The sequence below is a fragment of the Homalodisca vitripennis genome, chromosome 4 (genome assembly GCF_021130785.1).
Source record: "Homalodisca vitripennis isolate AUS2020 chromosome 4, UT_GWSS_2.1, whole genome shotgun sequence".
NCBI lineage: Eukaryota > Metazoa > Arthropoda > Insecta > Hemiptera > Cicadellidae > Homalodisca > Homalodisca vitripennis.
Genome location: NC_060210.1, coordinates 60,344,228 through 60,368,503, shown reverse-complemented (window position 1 = coordinate 60,368,503; position 24,276 = coordinate 60,344,228). Strand labels below are relative to the sequence as shown.

The 24,276-nt window shown below is 29.3% G+C and overlaps 1 protein-coding gene across 1 annotated transcript in view; it reads right to left on the bottom strand.

The window, feature by feature from the left end:
• Window positions 1-1,773: 1,773 nt before the first annotated feature.
• LOC124361039 (pacifastin-like protease inhibitor cvp4) overlaps window positions 1,774-24,276 on the bottom strand; it is a 58,230-nt gene continuing 35,727 nt past the window's right edge. The window contains exons 6-12 of the mRNA XM_046815075.1: window positions 21,486-21,529; window positions 20,002-20,106; window positions 18,133-18,155; window positions 9,438-9,514; window positions 5,716-5,759; window positions 4,440-4,537; window positions 1,774-2,115 (exon numbers count right to left, since the gene is read on the bottom strand). Of these exons, the coding sequence (XP_046671031.1) occupies window positions 2,034-2,115; window positions 4,440-4,537; window positions 5,716-5,759; window positions 9,438-9,514; window positions 18,133-18,155; window positions 20,002-20,106; window positions 21,486-21,529 (473 nt within the window). The 3' untranslated portion in view covers window positions 1,774-2,033. The remainder of the gene's footprint in view (window positions 2,116-4,439; window positions 4,538-5,715; window positions 5,760-9,437; window positions 9,515-18,132; window positions 18,156-20,001; window positions 20,107-21,485; window positions 21,530-24,276) is intronic.

Sequence of the window (24,276 nt, the reverse complement as noted above, 5' to 3'; positions counted from 1 at the left end):
AAGCTATTTTATTTCAACAGATTGAAGCTTATCAAAATGTAAATATTACATGTAGTATATAGTTAGTTAATCAATCACTTTTTGAATGTTTTTTTCCGTTCCCTTTCAAATCAAAGGTTTTTATCCCCACAAATAATTATTTACGTAAGTTTTATTACGAATAATACTAGATGGCAAATGTTAACTATATGTTTATAGTCACTATATACAGCGTGAGTGATAAACTATATCTCATCTCAGTATATCCGGTTTTGAATTACTAAATAATAAACTACACACTTAAAATAGTTGCGTAGCAACAATAAGTTTAAATTCTATAGTAACATCTTTTATACAGCCGTGCTCTTTATTTCAATGGCTTGAAATATAAATATTGATGAATGATGATACGTGACCACGACTTTAGGCAATGGTTTCCACGTTCAGTTTCCACTTGGTGGCCATTTACTCTTTGAGTATAACAGCTTTTGGAACAAGAAGGAGTATGCCAGACTACGCGTCGCGTAACAGACTTCACTCAAGTTGCATGACAAGTTTTGAGTCTTTAGCTCATTTCATTCTCGTGGTATGATGTTAATAGACAAACTGACAAACAATTTATCCAACCCCAATACAGAAATAATATTTATTTTAAGATTATGTGTGTTTAGAAATGAAGTCTGCTAAACCACCACCACAAATTAATGCTTGAGCTTTTCAACCAAATATAATGGTTTTATGCAAAGAGAGTCATGAAATCTGTAATTAAAATAATGGGATAATACGAGTAAAAGGTGTAAAAGAATAAAGACGTTTTCATTCCTACTTGAGGCTTTTGGCTAATAATTCGGATCAAAGTTCGAACGTATATTTGAGTATTTTTCTAACTACCTATAAGAGAAACGGTATAGTTATACAAATCTCCATAAAATTATAAAACACATAAACAAGTATTGCTCAGCTTAGACCGTGCAATAGCTTTAAACGGCGATAACTTTGAATTGTCTCCGACCTACAGGTTTAACCATGATAATACGAATTGGCTTTCAATTTTTGACTAATAAACTGATTAGAATTAAAAACATCCAAAATCTAAGTAGTTTTAATTTTTTATAGTAGTAATATTAGTTAAGAAATGTAGGGTATTTCTTAGTTCAGGTCTAATACTTGCGAGAGTATTACCATAGTAATACCAATAGTGATGTAGTCATGTTACACGTGCTACTAACGGTGTTACATGGCTTTTGTCATGGAACAGTTAATACCAATATTATTACACGAGTGTTGTCATGTGACAAGTAGTGCTAATAATATAGAGATGTGGTCGTTCATGTGACGCATAATGCCAACACTATTGTAGGGCTGTTTTCATGTGACACGTAACACCAGCAACATTACAGAGATATGAACATGTAACACGTACAGAAAAAAAGTTACGTTATTGTGGTATTTAAAGAAGTATATCCTAAGCATTTGACATAAGTATAAATAGCAGAGTCAATAATGAATTACGTTTAACGAGATCACGATAACGTAATGATAAATGTGTTCGTAGGATAAAACCTTTTTTAATCATAAATTAAAGAATTTTTATTCGTATGTATTGAATAAATATTATGAATGGTTTTACAGATATTTATTTATTACGATAAATGGCACTGTGCTTGTTCTTGAACACGTGTCTGAAGGTAAATGCCAAATATAGTGATTAACTGAAATATGAGAATAGGGTTTTATGTATTTATACTTATCAGGGCTATTTAAAACAAAGGATCTAGATTTTAAGTCACTAGGAACGGTTTAATTGAAATGTATTTATACTGATTTAATTTATATCAAACTATGAATAGTGTTACATCACATTTCAACTTAGAAATTAAAAGATAAAAATTGAAATTACAATTTACCATATTATGCTGATTATTGATATGGTGCAGATATAGAAACGTTTGAACGCATTATACATTGAAATAACAGATTAAAATTTGAGTTCCATTGGAGTAACAATAAAACAGTTACAGTTTATATTAAAGTAATATTATATATTTAAAAAATCATAAAGGAGGTGAAATGTAGTCCAAATCACCCAAAGGCTGCATTCGTCCAACAGTACCGAAGATGTTATGCCCTGGATGCCTGTAACAGTAGAAAATTAATGGTTAATGCATATAATATAATCATGCTTTTCAAAAATCCTTTTTAGAGAACACCTAAAATATTTTCAATACTCCTGAACTAGGACTGTATTTACCGGCCAAATGTGAATTATAAAAATTGCGTCTCGGAATTTTAATAAATAATCTTCTATTTTAAAATTTTAATACAGTTTATTTTCGTGAAAACTATTTATTAAAAGTATATTATTGTTTTTAAATGAAGGAAAAACAATAGCATTCTGTACTTCTAGTGATACCCAACCCACAAAATCCTACTAGTACATGTTTATTTAGAATAACTTGGTGTGGTGTACAAAACTGTATTTATTTATGAGTCTTACAACAGAGTTTAAGAATCTATTCAGAAACATTTTTTTAAAACCTTTACTGAGTATAGGCAAGTTTGAAACTGGTTGATAACTGCTGTTCAGGCAAGGATCTCCATTTTTAAGACTGTAATAACCTTTGAGAGCTTTAGACTTGTCGGAAAAATTACCATCTCAAAGGATAAATTAACCAATTTTGTTAGTGGTTCTAAAAGGTGCTTATGGCAACATTTAATCAACCATATTTAAAGCCATTAATGTCATCCGACTCTTTGGGTTTGCACTCCCGAATAACAAATCAACGTTCTCGAAAGTCACAGGAGTCAGTGCCAGGATGTTAACACTGCTTTGGAAGGCACCAGGAGAGAAACTTCCAACAGAGGAAAAACTGTTGAACAGTTCAGCAATATCCGAAGGCTAGGTAATTAATGTCTCGTTAATCTTTATTTCATTAATTTTTGACGTGACAACGTCTTAAATTAGGTTGCGGCTCGGAGTCACTCATGAAAAAGTGTAACGCCCGGTAACGTTACGATGCCCGTCCAGTGGGTCCGCCGCACGGGATCCGCACGGGATAAAGCAGATAACTGTGGGTCCGCCGCACGGGGTAAAGCAGATAACTATGTTTATTCGTGAAAATGTGGAGTGCTTAGATTCGTCATTTACAACAACTACAACAATAAAGGTAAATAATTGTACACTGATATTTCATTATCGTAAACTATGATTGATTGATTAATTGTTAGATTGACACAAAAGTTGAGAAACTGAGTTTATAGGTTATGTCATACTATTGACAAATGTTGATAGTGTTAAGTAAATTATTATTTTAAATCACTCTGCAATCAATCGTAATTCAGTCGATTGAGAAGAAACAGCGCGTATTGCTAGTCAAACATTTAAAATAACAAATTATAACCTCTAACCTGTCATAACAGTGCGACCAAACAAACGAACTAAACCGACCAATCACCACGCGCGGAGTTAGAATTTAACTGTGTTTAGCAAGAATTTCAAATTCCAATTTTAGTAAATGTTTTATTCAACTTTACCATTTACAATAACAAATTTTAATTAATTTCAAATTATGTACAATGTTTTAGTAAACAAAATATATTTCTATAGTTAAAATTTGTGCAATTCTTATTTTCATTCAATTCCTTGTTCCTATTGTGCAATTTAATAATATTCATATCAATAAATATTCTACCGAGAAAAAGACATTGTCACGTAAAATCTTCGCCCGTAAAACCGACTTTACAGGCAACCATAATTTTTTTTTTGATTTTACTTTGAATAGTGTATTTTGATTTGTTGATAATATGGTAAGCAGTTTTAGACAAAATTTCGGTGCTTTCAAACTTTTAATCTACGTCATAAGCTTTTGCGGCCTATATGACCTTTTTGTAAGTTCTTTTGTAATATTTTGAAATTTATATCATCGTCAGATTGGCAATATATTGAATGAAAATTTTTAAATTTCTCTTCCGATAAACGAATTTCAGGTTAATCTAAGAACTTTTGTGTATATTTGCTTTAACTGTTGAGGTATTAAAAGGAAATGAATATTGTAAGTGATACAAGAGACGTTTATGAAAAGCTTTAAACAAGTCATTGAATGAAATGCAATTAAAAAAAATTCCAAGATTCATTTTTAAGCATTTATTGAGTTCTCAAAATTTTTGGGGTAGAAATGTTTTTTTATTAACAAGCTGGGCCTCTCTACCAGCGGGCAACACCCCAAGACGACTACCTCCTGTGCAAAATGGTCAGAGATCAACTACAGATACGCGATAATCTTTAGATTCGCGTTCACATTATAAAATGGCGGTGCTCGATGTTTTGGTTACCCTAGTTGGTGAGTTCAGTAACCATTTCTAATTATGTGAATCAAGTACTGAAAAGAATTATGTGAATAAAAATTATATTTTTTGTACTATAATACTATAGTTTTTAGTTGTAGGGAACTGCTACATACCGAGGTGGTGGGCAACCCATTCTTGTACATACAGGGAGGCCATTAGCAAGACAATAGCACCAGTTACATTCTTGCTTAAAAGATGTGCCTGGAACACACTGTGCCAAACTTTCGTAAGTACATAATCAATTATAGAATCTAAATTCTAATTCAAAAAATATATCAAAATATAATGAATGTACATAAGTGACTAATCAGAAGATTATAAACATAATAATCAACACAATAATTTTGATAATTATTGACAGTATAAAACGTACAATTATTTTTAAATAAACTTTCTGAGTATTATATGAGTTCTTTTATGGTTTAGCTTTTGTCATTTAATACCTTAAATCCTAATAAATCTCTGTTATGATAATCCTGACAACATTTATCTGCAACATACTTTCATTCAGGTAGTATAGAAATTATGGGCCGTATAGTATATACGTCCAATAGAATTCCAAACGTATTAAATTTTAAGTTAAAGTGAATGGAACAATATTTTACAAAGCTATAAACGAAAGAAAACATTCCATTACAAAAATAAAGTTTTAGAGCTTTAGAAAAGTTGTATGAATATGAAGTTCTTACTGCATTGAAAAAACAGGAGAAATTGTCGGAAATCTACGATAATTAACCTATACCGCGTAAAACAATGCATCATAAGTTAAATATTTCTTATGAACATTAAAATATATCAATATATTTAACTAATTTTAGATTTTCATAAATCATTAAAGTCAATCAATGTACATGTGAAGTGGATTTAAGAAGCAAAATCGAATTTACTTTTTTTAAGAAAAAACGAGATGTAAAAAAAATAAACGATGTGGAGTATCGTGAATTTAATCATGTAAATTAAGCGTCACCTCGTGATAAAGACACATACTATTTGTGCTTTATTGAATTTTAATTTAGAACTACATTTTAAAGGTTAACCCCATTATACATATAACCTATCGTTGTAAAGATTATGTGAAGAAAACGTATGTCAAACCAAAGGTGTCCACTCAGTGCGTATTAGTAATGTAACAAATATGTAATTAATAAACTAAGACACAGGTTATATTAGTAAAGTACGTTGTTATAAAAACACTCATTTAACGATAATTTTATTGCCTAATTTAAAAAGTATTTTCGTATTAGATTAATTTCCCGACTAGAAGCAAACAAGAAATAACTTAATTTGTTCTATCTCACTAGTAAAACTATCACTACAATATACGAGTATGATTTTAAAATGTTTTGGTTTTTTTCTGGTACTTAAAAGTGCATATTGCTGAATACTCACACTCAAGCCTGACTTGTCCGATTCTGGTGATTCACTGGTTACATCTAAAAATAAACATGAGTTTTAAAATATTTGTTGACATACTCAACGTATTGAAATAAGATTTACAGCAATACAATCGAATTGTATTGTAGATATGTAATCTAGATTTCCGTTCACGGACTTACTCTGATGTGCTTTTTGGCAGTTCTCTATACAGAGTGACTTTTAAATGAGGCACCATTGTTTCCTTGGAAATATCAGTCTGACAGCAAACTTGAAATAGGAAACATTTCCCTCTTTTTAGGGACATTAAAAACTTACACAAAACTTTTAAAAACTGCTACAATTGTTAAAAACAAAAACATACTGTGTACATAATAAGACACTCTGTATATTATTATTATTTCCAATAGTAAAAGGAATCAAGACTATTTTATCCTCGGCACTTTTTATGTCTATTTCCATTGTTAATGTAGATATAAGCAATCAAGTGTTGAATTCCTTGTGAAGTGTAACTTTGAGGAATCACCTTTCTACTAGGCACCCATTTTGACGTTAACATTGAATCTAGCATCTGTAATTTGTGAATGTTCACTTGTGTTTACAACTGTTATACATGTTTAATGGCCATGGAGACTTAATCATGTTAAGAGCGTCCCTGTTTATTCAAAGTGTGTGAATATAAACTTGCTCATTAGAATTTTTATCTATTTAAACTTCCAAGTTAAGTTTAAATAGAATATGAGTTTAAAAAATTCACAATTAGAAGTATTTAAAAAGGAAAATTTCCAAATTTAAGATCTTTTATTTGCAGATACACAGCAATAAAATGGATGCCTATTCACAAAGGCATTTTCTCAGTGATAAAGTGTATAAGTAATATCCATAATATATATATATATATATATATATATATATATATATATATATATATATATATATATATAAAATATATATATATATATATAAATGTCTCTAAAACCAAGAAAATGTTTTACTCCAAGTATAAGTTTGATGTCAGATTTATATTTTCCAAGATGACAATGGTAGGCTATTTATAACTTTCACCCTCTGTAACTCAGGAAGACGTATCTTCACTTAAATCGCTAGTTTCATGATTGCAAATTTTCGTTTTAAGCCTGTTCTTATTACAAAGACATCTACAGGTAAGACTACGAGTCTGTTTTACAACTTTACATAAGATTAATACTATTTTTCACTCGCATAAGTAATTTTTTTCTAAAAATTTACCAAATAGGAGACTAACATTCTGCAATAGGTGAAATAGGTGGCATCATATAGGACCCTGCAGCGTTGAGGAAAATCACTGAGTGTAAGACTTTTCCGAAACTTTCTTTGCCTTAGAGCAAAGAAAACAACACCTTCAATAAATTCTATAGAACATGACCTACAGACTGATTCAGTAGTCAAGTTGTCACTAGAACTATCTGGAAAAGTATCACTACTACCAAAACAGAACTAGATTGGATAGACAATGCCATAGTATACGGCACTATGTCTAAATAGGATTTTTCAAAGCCCTTCATATTATATATACAGCTCTTATATGTACAGCTTTCAAATTAAATATATTTTTAATTGTTGTTAGATTAACGTGATAGCTTTACTGATGTTAATTACGAATAAAGAAAAGAAGAAAATTATTTTTCAAATAGAAATATTTTATTGAGTACATTAATTTATTATTTATTAATTCTTTTGTAAAAATAATGCTTATTTATTTTTCGGTATTTGGCCAGAGTACTAAGTAATTAATTAATATTTAAAACATACACAGTTATTTTCCATACGAAAGTTTATCTTTTATTAAGTTACCTATTTTATTTAATGTTTGGTGCAATTATTAGATAATAAGCGGTAGTGATAAAATGGCCGCTCCTTTTTTTCCTCTTTTTTAAGCCTCAGCTTTTAAGCTATGACGGCTTCATTGAACACTGGCTATCATGTTTATTCCTAAAGGGCCCTCCCCGGAATTTGAACCCGTGGTCTCTCAGTTAGAGAGTCGAGACTATATCCATTAGTCTAAGGAGGAGGACAATGTCCGCTTCTTTAAGATAAAATACATATGTATGTATCCGAAACATAAGTTATCAATACCAATTGATCGGGAAAACCACAATACGATTTCTTTATACATAACAATTAACTATTTTATAAACCATATATTAAAAATAAATGTACGTCCAGCAAACATATGATTTTAAATAGTTCATGATTTCACGCACAAAATGTATTAAATTTATAAAACACCTGTACGAAATAACTTACTGAATATGTGTACTTATTAAAATATGAGCCTAATATATACTTTTTGGTAGCTATGATATTTAGTAGTGACTTAAATATGTTATCACATTCTTCTGGAGACTGCAAGGTTTAATAGATAATCTTGTTGCAGTCGGATGATTGTGAGTAGGAAACTGATAGTATGCAGAATGTACCCTGGCCTTAGATGCAATGTATGAATATTTGTATATAATTAGATGTAGAGATGTAAATTTATTGTCTGCGATTGGGGAAAGGCAGATTGTTAATGAAAGGCTTGACACAGCTGATGTATATTAACTGTAAAAAAAAGTAAGGAATATCAGTTATTCTTTATTATCAGCCAAATATATTGAGAAATAAGTATGTGAACGAAATGTAGTATTTAGAATATTTATTTAGAGATTATTTAAAACTACCTTACATTTATCACTGTTACGTATCATTAGCACAAAATGAATAAATGAATTTTATTTCCCATAATAAATATGGTAGTAACCATTGCTGGTGAACATTCATTATAACAATTTATACCAAAATTAAGAACCCGACAGGACATTCTTAAAAAAGTGTCTGTGTGTTCGTATGTCTGTCCATCCGTGCAATAGTGCAATAAAATAAATAGAAATATTCTGAAAACTCAAAACTTGGTAAATCGTTTACGGTCCACGGAAGTATTCTATCGATTTTTAGGTAAACTTTTAAATTTATTGTAAAATAAATAATAATATTTTTACTTTAGCTATATAGGAAAACAAATTATAGCAACATCACATTTAAGAGTACACATATTTTCAAAAATCGTGTGATTTTGCAGCACATGTCAAGAATAATTAGTTGGATTCGTAATACCTCCGCAACGTTCTGTGGAATTCTTAGATTCTCTGTTCTATCAGTTATTAAATTAAACCATGAGGTTCTGTTAAATGCTACTAGAAAAGTTTTAAAAATAATTTTTAAGATAACCAGATTTTACTGCGGAAGTATTAATTGTGTTTCTTTATAGTAAGTATTTATTTTCACACAGGTTACAAAACAATAATACGTCATGTTGACATTGCTCCGGCCCGTAACGTATTTTAGTGTAATCAACTAAAATTCTGAGTATCTCTGTTTTATTCGGTTTTTTAACAAACGACGTTCTAAAAATAAGTTACTCCATGATGTATCGTCCTCCACAATAACTATTGTGGTCTTAAGTTTCCCTAGATGGTGCAATGAGAATTGCCTTACACTTCTTTTATGATTATAATGAAAACCAAAAAGCCATATAATTATTGTAATACAGGATTAGGACATCCAAGTCATCAATCTAGATTATGTAATATGGGAGACTAATTACATACCTACATTATTAATTTGATTAATAAAACATTGGAGACACACTTTTGGCAACGATATGTACAGGAATATAATTTACAAATATTTTATGAAAGTCTGTAAATATTACTTACCAGCTTTAACGTCACTTATAAGATAGACGCAAAGAATTATAATAAGCATAAATTTCATGTTTGGCTCGTTTGTGAACCTTCGTTATCTCCACTATATTGTCCTACAACAAAGAAAACAATATATTTATTGTATTTTATTTTTTACAACAAGAAGGAGTGACAAACTTACATCTAAATTATAAATATGAACACTGTTCGCATAATAAAGCTATAGTAATGAAAGGAATATATTTATAATTTCTAATTATTAGCAATATATAATTCGAAAGGATAATAGGATTTCGTAAATTTGAGATCGTTACGTTACAAAAATATAATTTACGTTTCGAGAATGAAAATCTACCTTCCTCCTCAGTTGTTAACATGCCCCAAGGCATAAGATTAAACAAAAAGTTAAAACCTAACTTATGTGGCAACTTATTCAACACACACTATACTGCGTTTTTAATCAGAATATGTTGACGTCCAAAACCAACTATGTACTTGTTTGGTACAACTTTAGTCCAATTGCTATTTGTAGTGATGAGGTCTAAGCTAGTATCTCATGGGGTATAAAGACTATGAAACGTAATTTAATGAAATGTAAGTAGTACAAAAAACTTTTTTTTCTATTTTTAGTTATATATCTCATTTTTACGTATAGATTGATCCTATCAAGTTTAACTTTTAAATTACCTAGTTTCTATATTTGGTCATTGGTTAATACAAAATAATATTAAATTTGTAGCTGAAATTATTTTTCGAGGTAAACTAAAAAGCTTTTATTAACGCAGGTGTAAGTCTAAAAATAAAAGTAGTAAATAATAGTGATATTTCGGTGACATCAATTCAAACCAGTTCTTTATTAGTGATTATGATGACATACTATTGAGGCGAAATTGAACTATAACATATCGCCCTCCTAACAGGCACATGATTTCTTACAAACCGGATGAAATAAAAACAACTTTTACCCCGTAAACGAAGTTAACTTTCTTTATTTATTACTTTAATTACTTTTACTTTCATACCATATTTGTACTGACCAGTAGTAAACCAACCACCATGGCAAGAATAAAATCATGGAACAAGGGTTGAACTATGATTGCAGTGAATTTATTTTAAATTTTTATTGATTTGTTTTGTACCTCGTATATCGCATTTTACATCACCCAAACGATTTAGTTTTGTTTCTCCTCAATTGTTCACTTTTTAAATATTTTCATGTTAAACTGCCAAACAGTTTTAGCTTATCCTCAATAAAATAACACAGTATTGAAGAAACCAAAGAGAGTTTGGTTGTATATCTATCATATCTTTGAAATATAGACATCATGTTTGTATCCACGCAACCAAATTAAAGGTGAAAGTGATTGAGATATAACTTTATCCTTATACCTTACATCTATGATAAAGATGATCATAAACAAAAGAAATTAAAGTTTTGTAGTGAACGTATGGCTGATATTTTAATAATTTAAAGCTCTAAATTTACAATTTTTAACATATATTTTAAAATTGTTCAAAATAAATATTTTATTAACTTATTTTTTAATTATTCTACATATGTATTTTATCAAATTTTATGGACTTTGAAATTCATATATCAAGTTTATTAATTGATAATTCTTTTTCATATTTTGTGGTTTCTTACTTAAGGTAGAGCTATTTATTTAAAATACAACATATTTAACAGTAAGTTAGATGTATTTGAAAATTTTTCAGAGAATTTTTGTCCTCAACCTTCCCTGGTGCATGCCTCATTTATTGTGAAATGTGCAGTGACATAGCTTATGTTGCTTAATATATAAAAAAGCACTCCAATAATTGAGACATTTTAATTTTTTCTGATTATGAACACATCATTCATTGAACACGAAATACCTCACAAAAATAAAAATTTCTCAATTATTGGATTGTTTGTTCAGAAATTAAGTATTTGGTTTCCAATAAGAAGAAGCTGGTAAAATGTAAAGCTTATGTTCTTTCTCATTTAGGTTCGTGGGATATCTAATTTATTTAAAAGTACAGTTCATTATTTTATAGAAGAAAGTCAGTCAAGTTTCGTTGACCATATTATGGAGCTATTACAATTTCAGCCTCTTAGTTGCTTTACTAAATGTGGATGGCCGGACCGAGAGTCCAGTGGGCGCTTATTCCGATCTGAAGAACAATCTACTGCCATATGCTGATATCTGATGAAAGGTAGTATTGGTCGACATCCTGTTAATATTAAAAGCCCAATATGTTTAAAAACTTTGAAAATACAATATTTATTCAGATATAATATCTAGATAGAATATTTATAATTTATCACTACAACATTGGTATGAACATCAACCAAAAATATAATTTATTTTAAATATAAGCGTTACATTCTATAAATAATGGAGATAACCTGTATAATGATTACAGTGAATAAGTAGTATCCAACTTGTGCACTGGCAGTACAGTCAAAGTGGTTGGTAGTTAACGTAATAAGCTGGTATAAAACTGCTCATTGATCATTATGATTTTATAAAGACGGTCAAAGGGTTCAATGTAATGTAGTGTATAATGAGGTTACCGTACACGAGTAATACTTGTGACGGTCGTCTCAGTTCTGAAATTGCTGAGGTATAAACCGGTTGGGTTATCTGAAAAGGTTGGGAGAGGTCTTTATATCTTATTTAGTTATTTGTTAATAATATTTTATAATGAATGAGTAATTTCCTTCGTCAAAACTAAACTATAAGACGGTTTATAATTTTAATATTCTTTTATTTCGTTGCTAACATTAGTTGAGTTATGTTAGAAACACACACACACACACACACACACACACACACACACACACACACACACACACACACACACACACATATATATATATATATATATATATATATATATATATATATACTTTAAACAAACTCAAGTGATGTTTAAAGAATTAGGAGTTCCCAGTGAATTTACACCGAATTCTTAAAACCAAAGTGCTTAAGCCTTCTTAGTTAAGGTATTTACGGTTAGTAACTTTTATTAATTAGATTGTTTTAATTGAAAATGCTACGGAAATTAATATTTATGTATTAGCTAATAAGTGTTGTTGAGCAATATTATTGAGCCCTATACTATGTTTTAAACAGAAGCAAACATATATCGGTTAGATATTATGTCAGTATCCATGATTAAGACATTCAAAATATGAATACAATTTTGACTGGTTCTAAAGTATTTCTTTTTTACTAGGAAAAACATTATAACAATAGGTCTCAAAAACATAATTAGACCTACAGTGTGGCCTTTTAAATTGAATTTGTCTCTCATGTAATCCAGTGTCTTAGTTGAACTTGGCTTGTGCCCCAATCAAGAAATATCACGAAATATGTTCAATCAAAAAGCGTATATTTCCGGCTTTAAAATTTACTTCCTGTCCTGATATGACACCTAGGCATTTTTTACTTGAACGGGTAGAGTAGAATTTATACAGAAATAACTAGATTTTATAACTGTCCAATATTATCAAATTGCATCGTGTCATATTATTTTAACTCAAGAATTAAGTATACCAATTACGTAAAAGTTAACTCTAGATATTAATAGTTTTTATACTTATTTACTTTTGAAACAATTCATTTTTTAAAGCAAGTAATTTAATTAATACATTTTAAAATAACAGTTTCATGTAGTCACATCTAATTCAATCTAAAAAAAGTTGCTGAAAATACAATTTTAAATTCAAAATAAATTCACTGCATTCATATTACAACTACTTTTTCTTGATTTTATTCTTGCCATATTAGTTGGTTACTATTAGTCAGTACAAATATGGTTTTAGAATGATAAGCAGTACAATAACACTTTACAGGTTCTACAAATTAAGATAATAAGTTACAATTATATTAAATAGTTCATTTAGTAACTTTGAGTAATTAGATTGTTTTAATGGAAAATGCTACGGAACTTAATATTTATGTATTTGCTAATAAGTGTTGTTGAGCAAAAGTATTAAGGGCAAAGGTTTAAAAATATACTAAGAAGTTCTTAACAATTGTACTTTATTAAAAGTGCGAATATCTCGTAAGAATTCTAAGGTTGAATGCCATATGGGTAAAATCATTTTGTTGAGAATGACTTTTTTCGTGATTTTATTCTTGCCATGGTGGTTGGTTACTCATAAGAGCGACGTGAAAATGTTCGCTAACGCTCAGCCAAATACTATAAAGTGAAATAAAAACCTTCCTCCTAGTGTTGCTAATTTGTAAATGTAAACCTTTAGTTAATTAAATAACATATGTTTTTGAGATATTGTGTGGACAGAAATTCAGCTGGATAATATACTGTCAGAGTATGAGTGAAATATTTATAGCCTCTCAAGAGATAGGCTTCAGTGATGCTCCACTAATTAACTAGAAAAACAGATCATAACCAAACAAAGATACTCGTTAAAGTCACTAACTAAAATAAAAGCAATGTTAAAGTTCATTACTTTAAACAAACAAACAATTAACTCACTGTGCAACACTACGATCTGGTGTTAATGCATGGCAACTCTCAGAGCTCACTGTTGTCTAATGGTATTTAAGAGATAAAAATAGTAAACACGATATTGTGTAACTCATGAAATTAATATTACCCTGGTTTTATTTTCTTTAAAAAATCTAATGTAGTAATGCGGTGGTTTCAAACCCATTAACGATGTAGAGTTTTCTAATTTTATATTTCAATCTTCCACGTGTAGTCGTATTTTTATGCTAATGTGAGAGTTGCATTTTCTTAAATACGTATAAAAAATATATTTTATACACTACAAAACTCTTAAACACTGTAGTTATCTGTCGTTAAAAATAATTTATCACTGAAAGTAAAAAGTTAAGGTGACTGTTGGTTTCGTATTATTTTGTTATTTAATATAGCTATAGCTTATTTCTAAAATTAGTACGTGTAGTTAAATGCTTACCTACAGCACAAGTAGATGTGTGATATGGTCGGTTGGAATAATATATACCAAGAGACAAATAAAGATTATATTTGATTCATGGAAAAGTGCAGAAGAAGAATCCCTGAATGTAAAAGGAAAGTACAAGGTTTGTAAAATTGCCGTTTCTACGTTTTGACCTCTAACCTGATGACTTAAGACTGTGAAGTTGTCTTCACAGATTAGGGTTTATCTCATGATTCCCCTAACCTTTGTCTAGATTATAGAATTTATATAGACATACAAAAAGACCTATATATTGTTGGAATTGACTTAATTAGCATATAGGGATTTTTTAACTTTTCATTTTTATGTATATGTTAATGCAAGTTAAATAAATATACTATATTCCCTGACGGTGTATCGCAGTAAACTTTATAGAACTTTTTAAATGCACTTTTAAAAACAGAAGAACTTTTAAAATTCAATTAAAACAGACAAGGGAAATATTCCCATTAAAAGTCAAACGATGTATTAAGAGAAAGTTTTGTGAAGGTAGACAGTTAAGATTACATTGGTGGTTATAAAATGTGCTGAAGGACTTGCTGAATGAAACTAAAACTCCGCAGAGACTTACGATATACATACGATCTGAATGCGATTAAGCCATGAGATTCCACAGGGAGAGTTAAAAAAATATTTTTATGACAGTATAAATATGAATATGGCTGATACAGCTTGCTAAATAATTTGAAAAAGTAAATATTAAACAAATATTTTATTTAAAAAGTAACTACCTAAACGTTTGGGATCTGGTGTCATCGTACCACAAGACAATCTATAAAAATATTTTTACTCATTTGTAAAATTTCTATGGAAAAATCTTAGCGTGAGTGTAAAACTGCAAACACTTTTCCAGTTATGAAATATCATATTAATATATTGTATACAATCGTGCTCTAAGATTTCAATTAAAAATAACTTGAAATTAAATTGAAAGAATAAACACTATATGTTCTCAAATTCAGTACTCTACTTTATTATTAATTTATTCTCTAAGTTTAAACACTTTTAGAACAAGACAGGAGTACATCAGACCATGGTTTTGGTAACAAATCATTTCATTCTCGAGAAATCTTGACAGGCAAACTGACAGAGATTTATCCAGCTCCCATAGAGAAAGAATATAAATTTGGCAGCCCCTGATTATCATCTTATTATTAATGTAAAATAAAAATATTTTTCAGATGTGGATAGTTAGGCCACCCTAACACTCAGCACATACCATATGTAGTCATAAATAATCATTTGGTACGATGTACCCAATGTAGAAATGAAGTTACGTAAATAATACCTAGTCCATACTTGAGTGCGTTTTCTAGTCGTTTTGTGAAAAGGCAGAAGACAGAAAATCAAATTTGGTACCTCTTCAAATGATTAAAAAATAAACATAAATATAATTGCTGAATAAAATCTTGGGATTTCCCTCTGAGTTACAGGCTAATCTGATACTCAACCAAATCCCCTGGAATAACAAGCAATATTTCTTATATAACTTGAAATAATAATGTATTGCAAAATTTAAAATTTATAATTCAATTATCTCCCGAGATATTCTATTGCTATCATCAAAATCCACGTTGACTGTAGAATAATAAATATTCCAGCAAAACGTATTTAGTCAATTTTATTTAGAGATATAGTGCGTACAGACACCTCTAAGCAATACTCTAAGAAAGAGGCTTCGCTAGCGCTCCACTACTACCACTTATACAAGAAATGCCTGCGTTCAGTTTTAAAAATGACTATGATGCTTCTTTTTCAATGAGAGGTATTGCTTATGTAGCCACGGGTAACAGCTAGTGGCCTTACACAGCGATTTATAAAGATCATTTTACAATGTTAACTTATTATCCTTTAATAGTCTCTCTGTAAATGTTATAAAATGCATAAACGGTCTCAATTGCATTGCTTAAAAAGTTAAACTTTAATTTATTTCTGTCAAGCTTAACTGTGATCATACTTTTATCCTTTTTTTACTAATCTATTACTTAGAATTTAAATCATCAAAAATTTAAAAAGTTTTATTTACTTTGAAAATAAAAGTTATTATGAATTTAATAGGAAACCACAAGATTTTATCACAAATGTCTGAAAAAAAATGTTATTTGCTTTAAAACAAGAAAAAATTATATAACAATGATACATTGTTGATGATATAAACATGCTATTGACTATGAAAGTTTTGAAAAGATAATAGAATTTTGGACATTTTCCATCGTTATACAGGGTGTCCCGTAACTCTCTGGACAAAGGTATGCCTACCAAATTATTGCTCAGGTCAAGACAAATATATTTCACCATATGAATATGGGTCTCCAATAATTAGTTTCCTCAATGTCTGTATGTATTTTTATTTAAAAAAATAATATCATCAGAAATAATAAGTCAAGTTATACCAAATTTGGCTCTAATATTTAAAATAATAAGACGAGTATAAAAAAATATTATCATACAGTTATATTTAGAATTTTAAAAAATGGCGGTGATTAAATTTTTAAACTTTGAATATCGTAAAAACCAGCAATGTTTTTCAAGAATTACATGAATAGCAGTTTTTAGAAAATTTTATCAAATATTTAATGATACAAATTAAACATTAAATACTGATTTAGAGCAGATTTACTGTGACAATGCTTGGCACACATTGAGGTTCTCGGCGAATAGCCAACAATACTAAACTGAGTAAACAGCAGCTATCAACAGCAGGTATACACCTGCTATTATTAAATCGTACAGATAGGCAGTTAATCAAGTTACACTAATTATCCTAACAATATTTCACTATAAAAAAATTCACCGTAAAAGTAAAATAAAGTAGAGGATAGACATATTAAATGTAACTTGAGTGTTGAACTTATGAACTTTTTGAACTTAAATGTAACGAAAATTATGTCAAGTTTGATTGCAGCATAATATAAAAACGAACATATCAAGCCATATATCAATCCGTTCAACTCCATATAAACCTATATCCTAAGTAGCCTACATAGTACCTGCAACCCTGTGATACATAGACTTAATTGTACCGCTAAGCCCATAAAATAACACCAAGAAACGAAATACTAAAAGATATATCGTATAATACAATAGCCTATATTTAATTTTAGTAAAGAATTATATACTAAACATTTATTCGTGTGTTTAGGTATTTTTATCCCGTTTACTTTACACAACTATAAATAAAATATTCATTACTGTACTAAGCATAATGAAAACACCTTTTTATAATGATAAGATATTAAGGATATTACCATTCATATTATATCGAATGGATATTATACATTGTTTTACAAATATTTAATCTCACGTGGGCTTGTTTTTTAACACATTTCTGAAGGAAATTTCCAAATTATTTGAACAAAAACGTAAGAATAATTCCTAACATAAGCGTAAGATTTTATGGATTTATACTTATCGAGGCCTTTGGAAATCAAGGACTTAGATTCTAGGGCCCTAGAAACTGTTTAATTTCAATTTATTTCTTCTGATTAAATATTTAATAAATCAATCAGTTTATGTTTTATCACTACTAAATTTAGAGATCAAATAGTCAAAATTTAAATGACGATTAGTATATTATAATGAGTATTAATGGTGCAAATATAGGAACATTTAAACACATTATAAAATGGAAGAATAATTTATTATTACGTTACATTATACATATATGGTTACTCTCATATATTGTAAAATTCATAAACGAGGTGATGTGTAGTCTAAATAAAGCAAAAGCTGCGCTCTCTCAAGGGTTACCTAGGGTCATCTGTTCCGGGTTCCTATAACAGTACAAAATAAATAATAATGAATAGAAAAAAATAATAATGCTTTGCAATCAATTATAATTAGAGAACACGTAACATACTATAATTACTCTTGAGACAGATAAGGAGTGAGGGTTTATTTTGTTGCTAAAAGTGAATTACAAAATGCAGACTGTTGTAAATAATCGTTTAGTTTTGAAAAAAATAGTATAATTTAAACACTGTTCATTAAAGAGTATATAATTGTTTTTAAATGAAGAATGACACAGCTCAATAACTGATAGTATATATGATAGTATTTATATTAATACCCACACAATTCTACTAGTACATATTTAATAAGAATACCTAGGTATGGTGTACCAAACTGGCTCTATTCGAGAATCTTAATACTCTACAGTGAGTAGTGATTTAATAGACCATTGTAATTGAAATTTAGAGTATACCCAGAATATAAAATAATTTAGTATTTCATTGGTACTTTCCTAGTCCTAGGAGCTAAAAAAAAACTTAAACTCCTAAGGTAAATAAGTGACATTAAAAATGACTTTGTTGAAGAGGAGGATCTAGGGTTATTCAACTCTCTCTACTACTCAATGTTATATAAAAACAGAAAATTAACCATAATTAAATACAAATACTGTAGAAATTTAACCAAATTATACCTTATACTTAAATGAAACAAATTACTTAGTATACATAAAGTAACTCATGAACTTAATAATACAACTCTTAATGAACGTTATACATATCGACAAAACCTAAAAATGTAAAAGAGAAAGAAAATAAAAAAAAATACATATTCTCAACCGCTCTAACACACAGTTTGACCACACCGACCCAGCGCGTCACCCCATTAGCAAGACCCTGATCCTCGCCTCAAAGCACGCACGACCCTCAATATTTCTAATATAATAAAGTTCAAATGATCTATTAAAAAATGTTATCTATTAATTACAATTCATAATAAATTCGCTCCCCTTCTTGTAGTTTTTCACTAATATCAGAGATAGAATTGAAGTGATCTGACAGATATTTTAGAGTAAAAATGGATAGCTCTTTATTATAATGGGCTAAGGGATAAGAATATATTCCAGGAACAATCACTTATTTTCAGGAGATTTTATTATGTAATTTAAAAATTTATGTTATTCTATAGTAAAGCCCGATGTTAAGCCGGGGGTAACTGCTAATTTAAATTGAGTACACACAATTCTCGCTCTAATTGCCTCTATTTTCACACATGTATATATAAGTGCAATGAGCTTTTGCAATGACACTATGACAGGCTCCTAACATACTCGTATAAATAAAGTTACGCAGGATTATGAGATATATCACTGAAAAGACCTGATTGTACGAATTATATATAGTACCTAGGTTATATATATATAGTAACGTCTTTGATTATCTTTGCTAACTAATTTCATTTAATATAATGTTACAAAATTGTAACTGTTTCAATTTTAGGCAAATTTATACTTCGGCTACGGTACAAATAAAAGGCAAGTTAAATCCTCGAATTAGATATAGTTTTATGTTATATATAAGTATATAGATTGTATATAAGTTTTAAAGGAATATTAGCTATTGTACAATAAAACTCAAAATGGACGACTAAAAACAAGTTATTAATAAAAATGTTTGTGAAATTAGAAGTTTTAAAAGAAACGTTACATTAATAGTATTCGTTGAACTAGTTTACATTTTTAATAGTTTTAGTTGCTTGAAACAAGAAACAAATACAGTATGGTAATAATGTTAACAAGGATGCAAATATTTTAGAACCAAATTAAAACTTACGACTATTTACCCTCACTAATACATGGTTTTTGAGTTCAATGAACATGAAGAAACCTACCAAAATAATAGCGGGCTGACAACCCATTAGTGTGCACCCAGCATTGCCATTAGCATCACAATGGCACGTGTTGCAGTCCTGCATCCACGTTGTACCTGGAACACACTGTGTCGAACGTAGACCACACGTGTCGTATGTTGATCATAGATTAACATAATAAAATCATATACTAATTTTAACCAAAATATACCATACTATAATGCACATTAGGTGATAAAAAAAAAGAAACAGAAACAAAATGCAATATGTTACAAATATTAATTGTCAGAAAATTTACATTTTTAATTGTTATTTGGGCTTTCCCTTCTCCTCTAGTTTACTTTTGGTAAACGAAACTATTAAATTAAATTATAATGTATGCCTAAGCTGCGGGAAGACTGACGGCATATTAATCTCCGGCATAGATACTGTCATGTGGGGTGAGTGTCCTAGAGACATCTGAAATTGTCATACGTTAGCAGACATGAATTGCATATCATATCACAAATGTATAAACAAAAAAATTCAATGTAAAAATGAAATTACTAAACCAATGAAACGATTGTAAGCATTCGAGTTTCTAACTATATCGAAAAACAGGATAAAATAATTATACAACTACGATAATTAATCTCTAATACATAAAACCAGTGCAAGAATAACTAAAAAAAATGCAACATAACTAATGAAGAAATTTTATATTTATATATTATAATATTTTTTTATGTCAAAGAATGTACATGTAGAGCAGATTTAACAATCAAATTTGAATTCATTTCTTTAAGATACTTAGATATTCAAGACAAAATCAAAAAATGTGGGGTATTTTATTTTAAATTTATAAAATCTTAATTACAGTATTAATTATATCAAATAAATTATTATTTAGATTTATAAGTAAACCTAGCGTCGTATCGTTACAAAGACATTGTAGCCACCAGGCGGAGCTACAAATGATAAAAAGTTTTCAAAATATTTGCCCATTATATACTGCAATTACGCGAATGATACATATAATAAATAGCCAAACACTATTTGAAGGCACTAAGTTACGACGTATATTTGTCTATAAAATAAATTTCTGGTTGAACTTAAAGCTTGAGTGCCAAACCACTTTATAATAAAGCATATGATTATAAAGCATACTCTTTTGACAGATTGTCTTGATCGTGGCAACAAGGCTAATTCTACATTGGCATAAGAAACCATACACGGAAAAAGCTTACGAAAAAACGTGCAAAGCCGCGGGAAACAGCTAGTTGTAAACTAAAACAATACATATACTAGAAACGTAGGTTGTTATCGAAAACGTACTCATTTAAGGGTTCATTTTATTTTCTACACTAAAAAGTATTTTCTGGATGTTGATTTCCCAACTAGAGAAGATTCGACAAGATCTCTTTTGATTGTATCTTAGAAGTAAAACTATTGTCACAAAAACTGAGTGTAAAATGTATTTATTTTGATTTTCATAGTTCTTAAAGCGCATAATGGTGAATACTCACACTCAAGCCTGCCTCGTTCGATTCTGGCGATTCAGGGGACGCATCTAAACAAAAAATTGAGCTTTATTATGTTTTAAAATATACTAAACGTATTAAAATTAAAATGTATAGCAATAAAATCGAATTAGATTGTACGATCTAGTTTTCTGCTCATAAATTACTTTGTGGCCGCTATTTGAGTATTTTTGAATGTTCACTTTAGATGGCGGTTGTTTTATATAAGCCACCATTATGATCTTCAAAATATAAGTCTGGCAGCAAACTTAAAATAGAAAACATTTAATTGTTTTATAGACATTTAAAAATATGTATATACAATATGTCAGTATGTCCGTATTGTTTTAGTTAGTTTTTGACTATTTTATTTTTGTATTTTTATATTATATATTTATTGTTAACACAGTTATTTCTATTAGAAAAGCATATGAGTGCTAATATGTTGATATTCCTTAAGAAGTTTAACAATGAAAAATTATCTTTATTCTCAAAATTTTTTCATTTTCGTTTGTTTTTTACGGAATGGAGAATGTTGGTAACTTTTCATTTGTTCAAAGTGTCCAAATAGAAAATAAAGCGTCAATGAATTAAGCTCTTTATCTATTTTAAGCTTTCAGGTAATAAATGGATGTGTTGAGTTAAAACATAAGGATTTTATTTCTCGTTTACGCATACTGAAAAAAAGGAACAAACCCAAATTTTATATCTTATATTTAAGGTTTAGAGCAGTAAAATGGAAGGCATTTTCTCAATGATAAACTCCATAAAGAATTCATCAAATTGTATATGAATGTATTTCATACAAATTTCATAACAAAAAAACATGGTTTATCACTATTTTGAAAAATAATGGCAGCTTTTAAGAGTTTGATGTACATATTTTAAATGTCTCTAAAGAAGAAGAAAATGTTCCTCATTAAAATTTTACTGTCACATCCATATTTCTTAAGGTAACAATGTGGCCTAATAAAATTCCTACCTTTTATAATTTAGTAAGACATATCTTCATTTTATGAAAACTTTCAAAATTGCAAATATATTTCAAAGATAGTTCCTTAAAAGGACACCTACAAGTAAGAGATCGAGTCTACTTTACAATTGTATATACTATGAGTACTGTTATTCCCTCGCATGTATGAAGATTTCTAAAAATCTGTAAGATGACAGGATTACAAATTCTGCAATAGATGTAACAGCAATCGTCTAGAGTACTGCACCGTTAAAGAGAAGACCTGGAAATCAATAGGTTAGAATTTTTCGAAACTTTGTTTGCCTTTTACAAAAGAGAACGTCTTAAATTAATTGTATAGATCATGACCTAGAGACTGACTTAACATATCGATGGTCAGGTTGTTCCTAGAGCTATTTGGAAAAATCTGTCTATACCAAAACAGAATTGGATTCAATTAAAATGCCATACTGTATGACACTGTTTTCTAATAGGGTACATTAAAGCTCTTCATATTACATTTATAGCTGTTAAATTTACAGCTTTCAAATTGAATAATCCTCTTATTGCCATTAAATTATCATGATAGCTTCACTGATATCCATTTGGCACATAGAAAAATAGTTATTTTTTCGGTACATATGTTTATTATTTATTTGAGTTACCAAAGTGAGTAATTGAATTATTAAGATTTGGAATAGTACGAATTATATTCAATAATATTTCAAACACATACAAATTTGTTGTATAGAAAAGATTTTCTCTTATTATTCTACCTATTCGTGCACCGTTTGCCACTAATATTAAGGTAACCATGTACACAAATAATCGAATTTTTGAAAATTTTTTTTATTTTCCTATAAAATTCTCTGTGTTTTTCTGAAAAATTTGATATATAATACTAATATATAATAATATATAATAATATATGATTATAATATATAATATACATTAGTCAAATAATAAGCTAGGAAAAATAGAAATACATTGTTCAGTCAGTGACAATTATTCTACTTTTGTAGTATGCACTAAGAGCCCAGTAGCATGATTTTATATAGTAAGCTGTAAGACAGGTGAACAGTTGTATTCTGTAGCCTTTGGATTTGTCTGTCTATTCCATCTGTCAGCATTATTTAGAACAGCTGATTGTTCAAGTGACAATACTTTTGTAATATTGTTTGTTTAAATAAACAGTGTTTGTATTTAGTGAGCTAACTGCAGTGTTTAGTGTATTTACAATGCCTAGAATAAGAAAGTTTGGAAGAAATAATTATAAAGGGAACCAGTTTGATTCACAATCAAAATCAACAATACCTAACATATCCAATGTTAGTAGTTCTCCAGTTTCTAACCCTGTCTCAAATGTAGGCTCTAGGCCTAGTTCTCCTGATGATGGTGAGGTAAGATGTTTTGATCTTTCTGCTTCTGATCACAAGCTTCGATATGTGAAACTGTGTGGCAATAAATGTGATTACCTACCAGATAAAAATACCAAAGGGAATTTCATTATTGACTTGGAGGTGTTGAACAATAACCTATCATTATTTGTAAAATGCAGTGAATGTGATGGCACAAATTGTGTTGAAATCGTTGAGAAACCTATACATAGGAAAGGTCTAGCTGTTATGTTGGTTTTGTTATGCAGTATCTGTGGATCTGAAGAGCCTTTTTACAGTAGTAAGATAACACAAAAAATGTATTTGACATCAATGTGCGCTGTGTTTATGCCCATCGTTCTATAGGAAAAGGTAAAGCAGCAGCGGAAACATTGTGCGCTGTAATGGACCTGCCACGACCACCTACCTTTATAGTACTACCTAACTTTAGTAACCACGTGTGATGAAA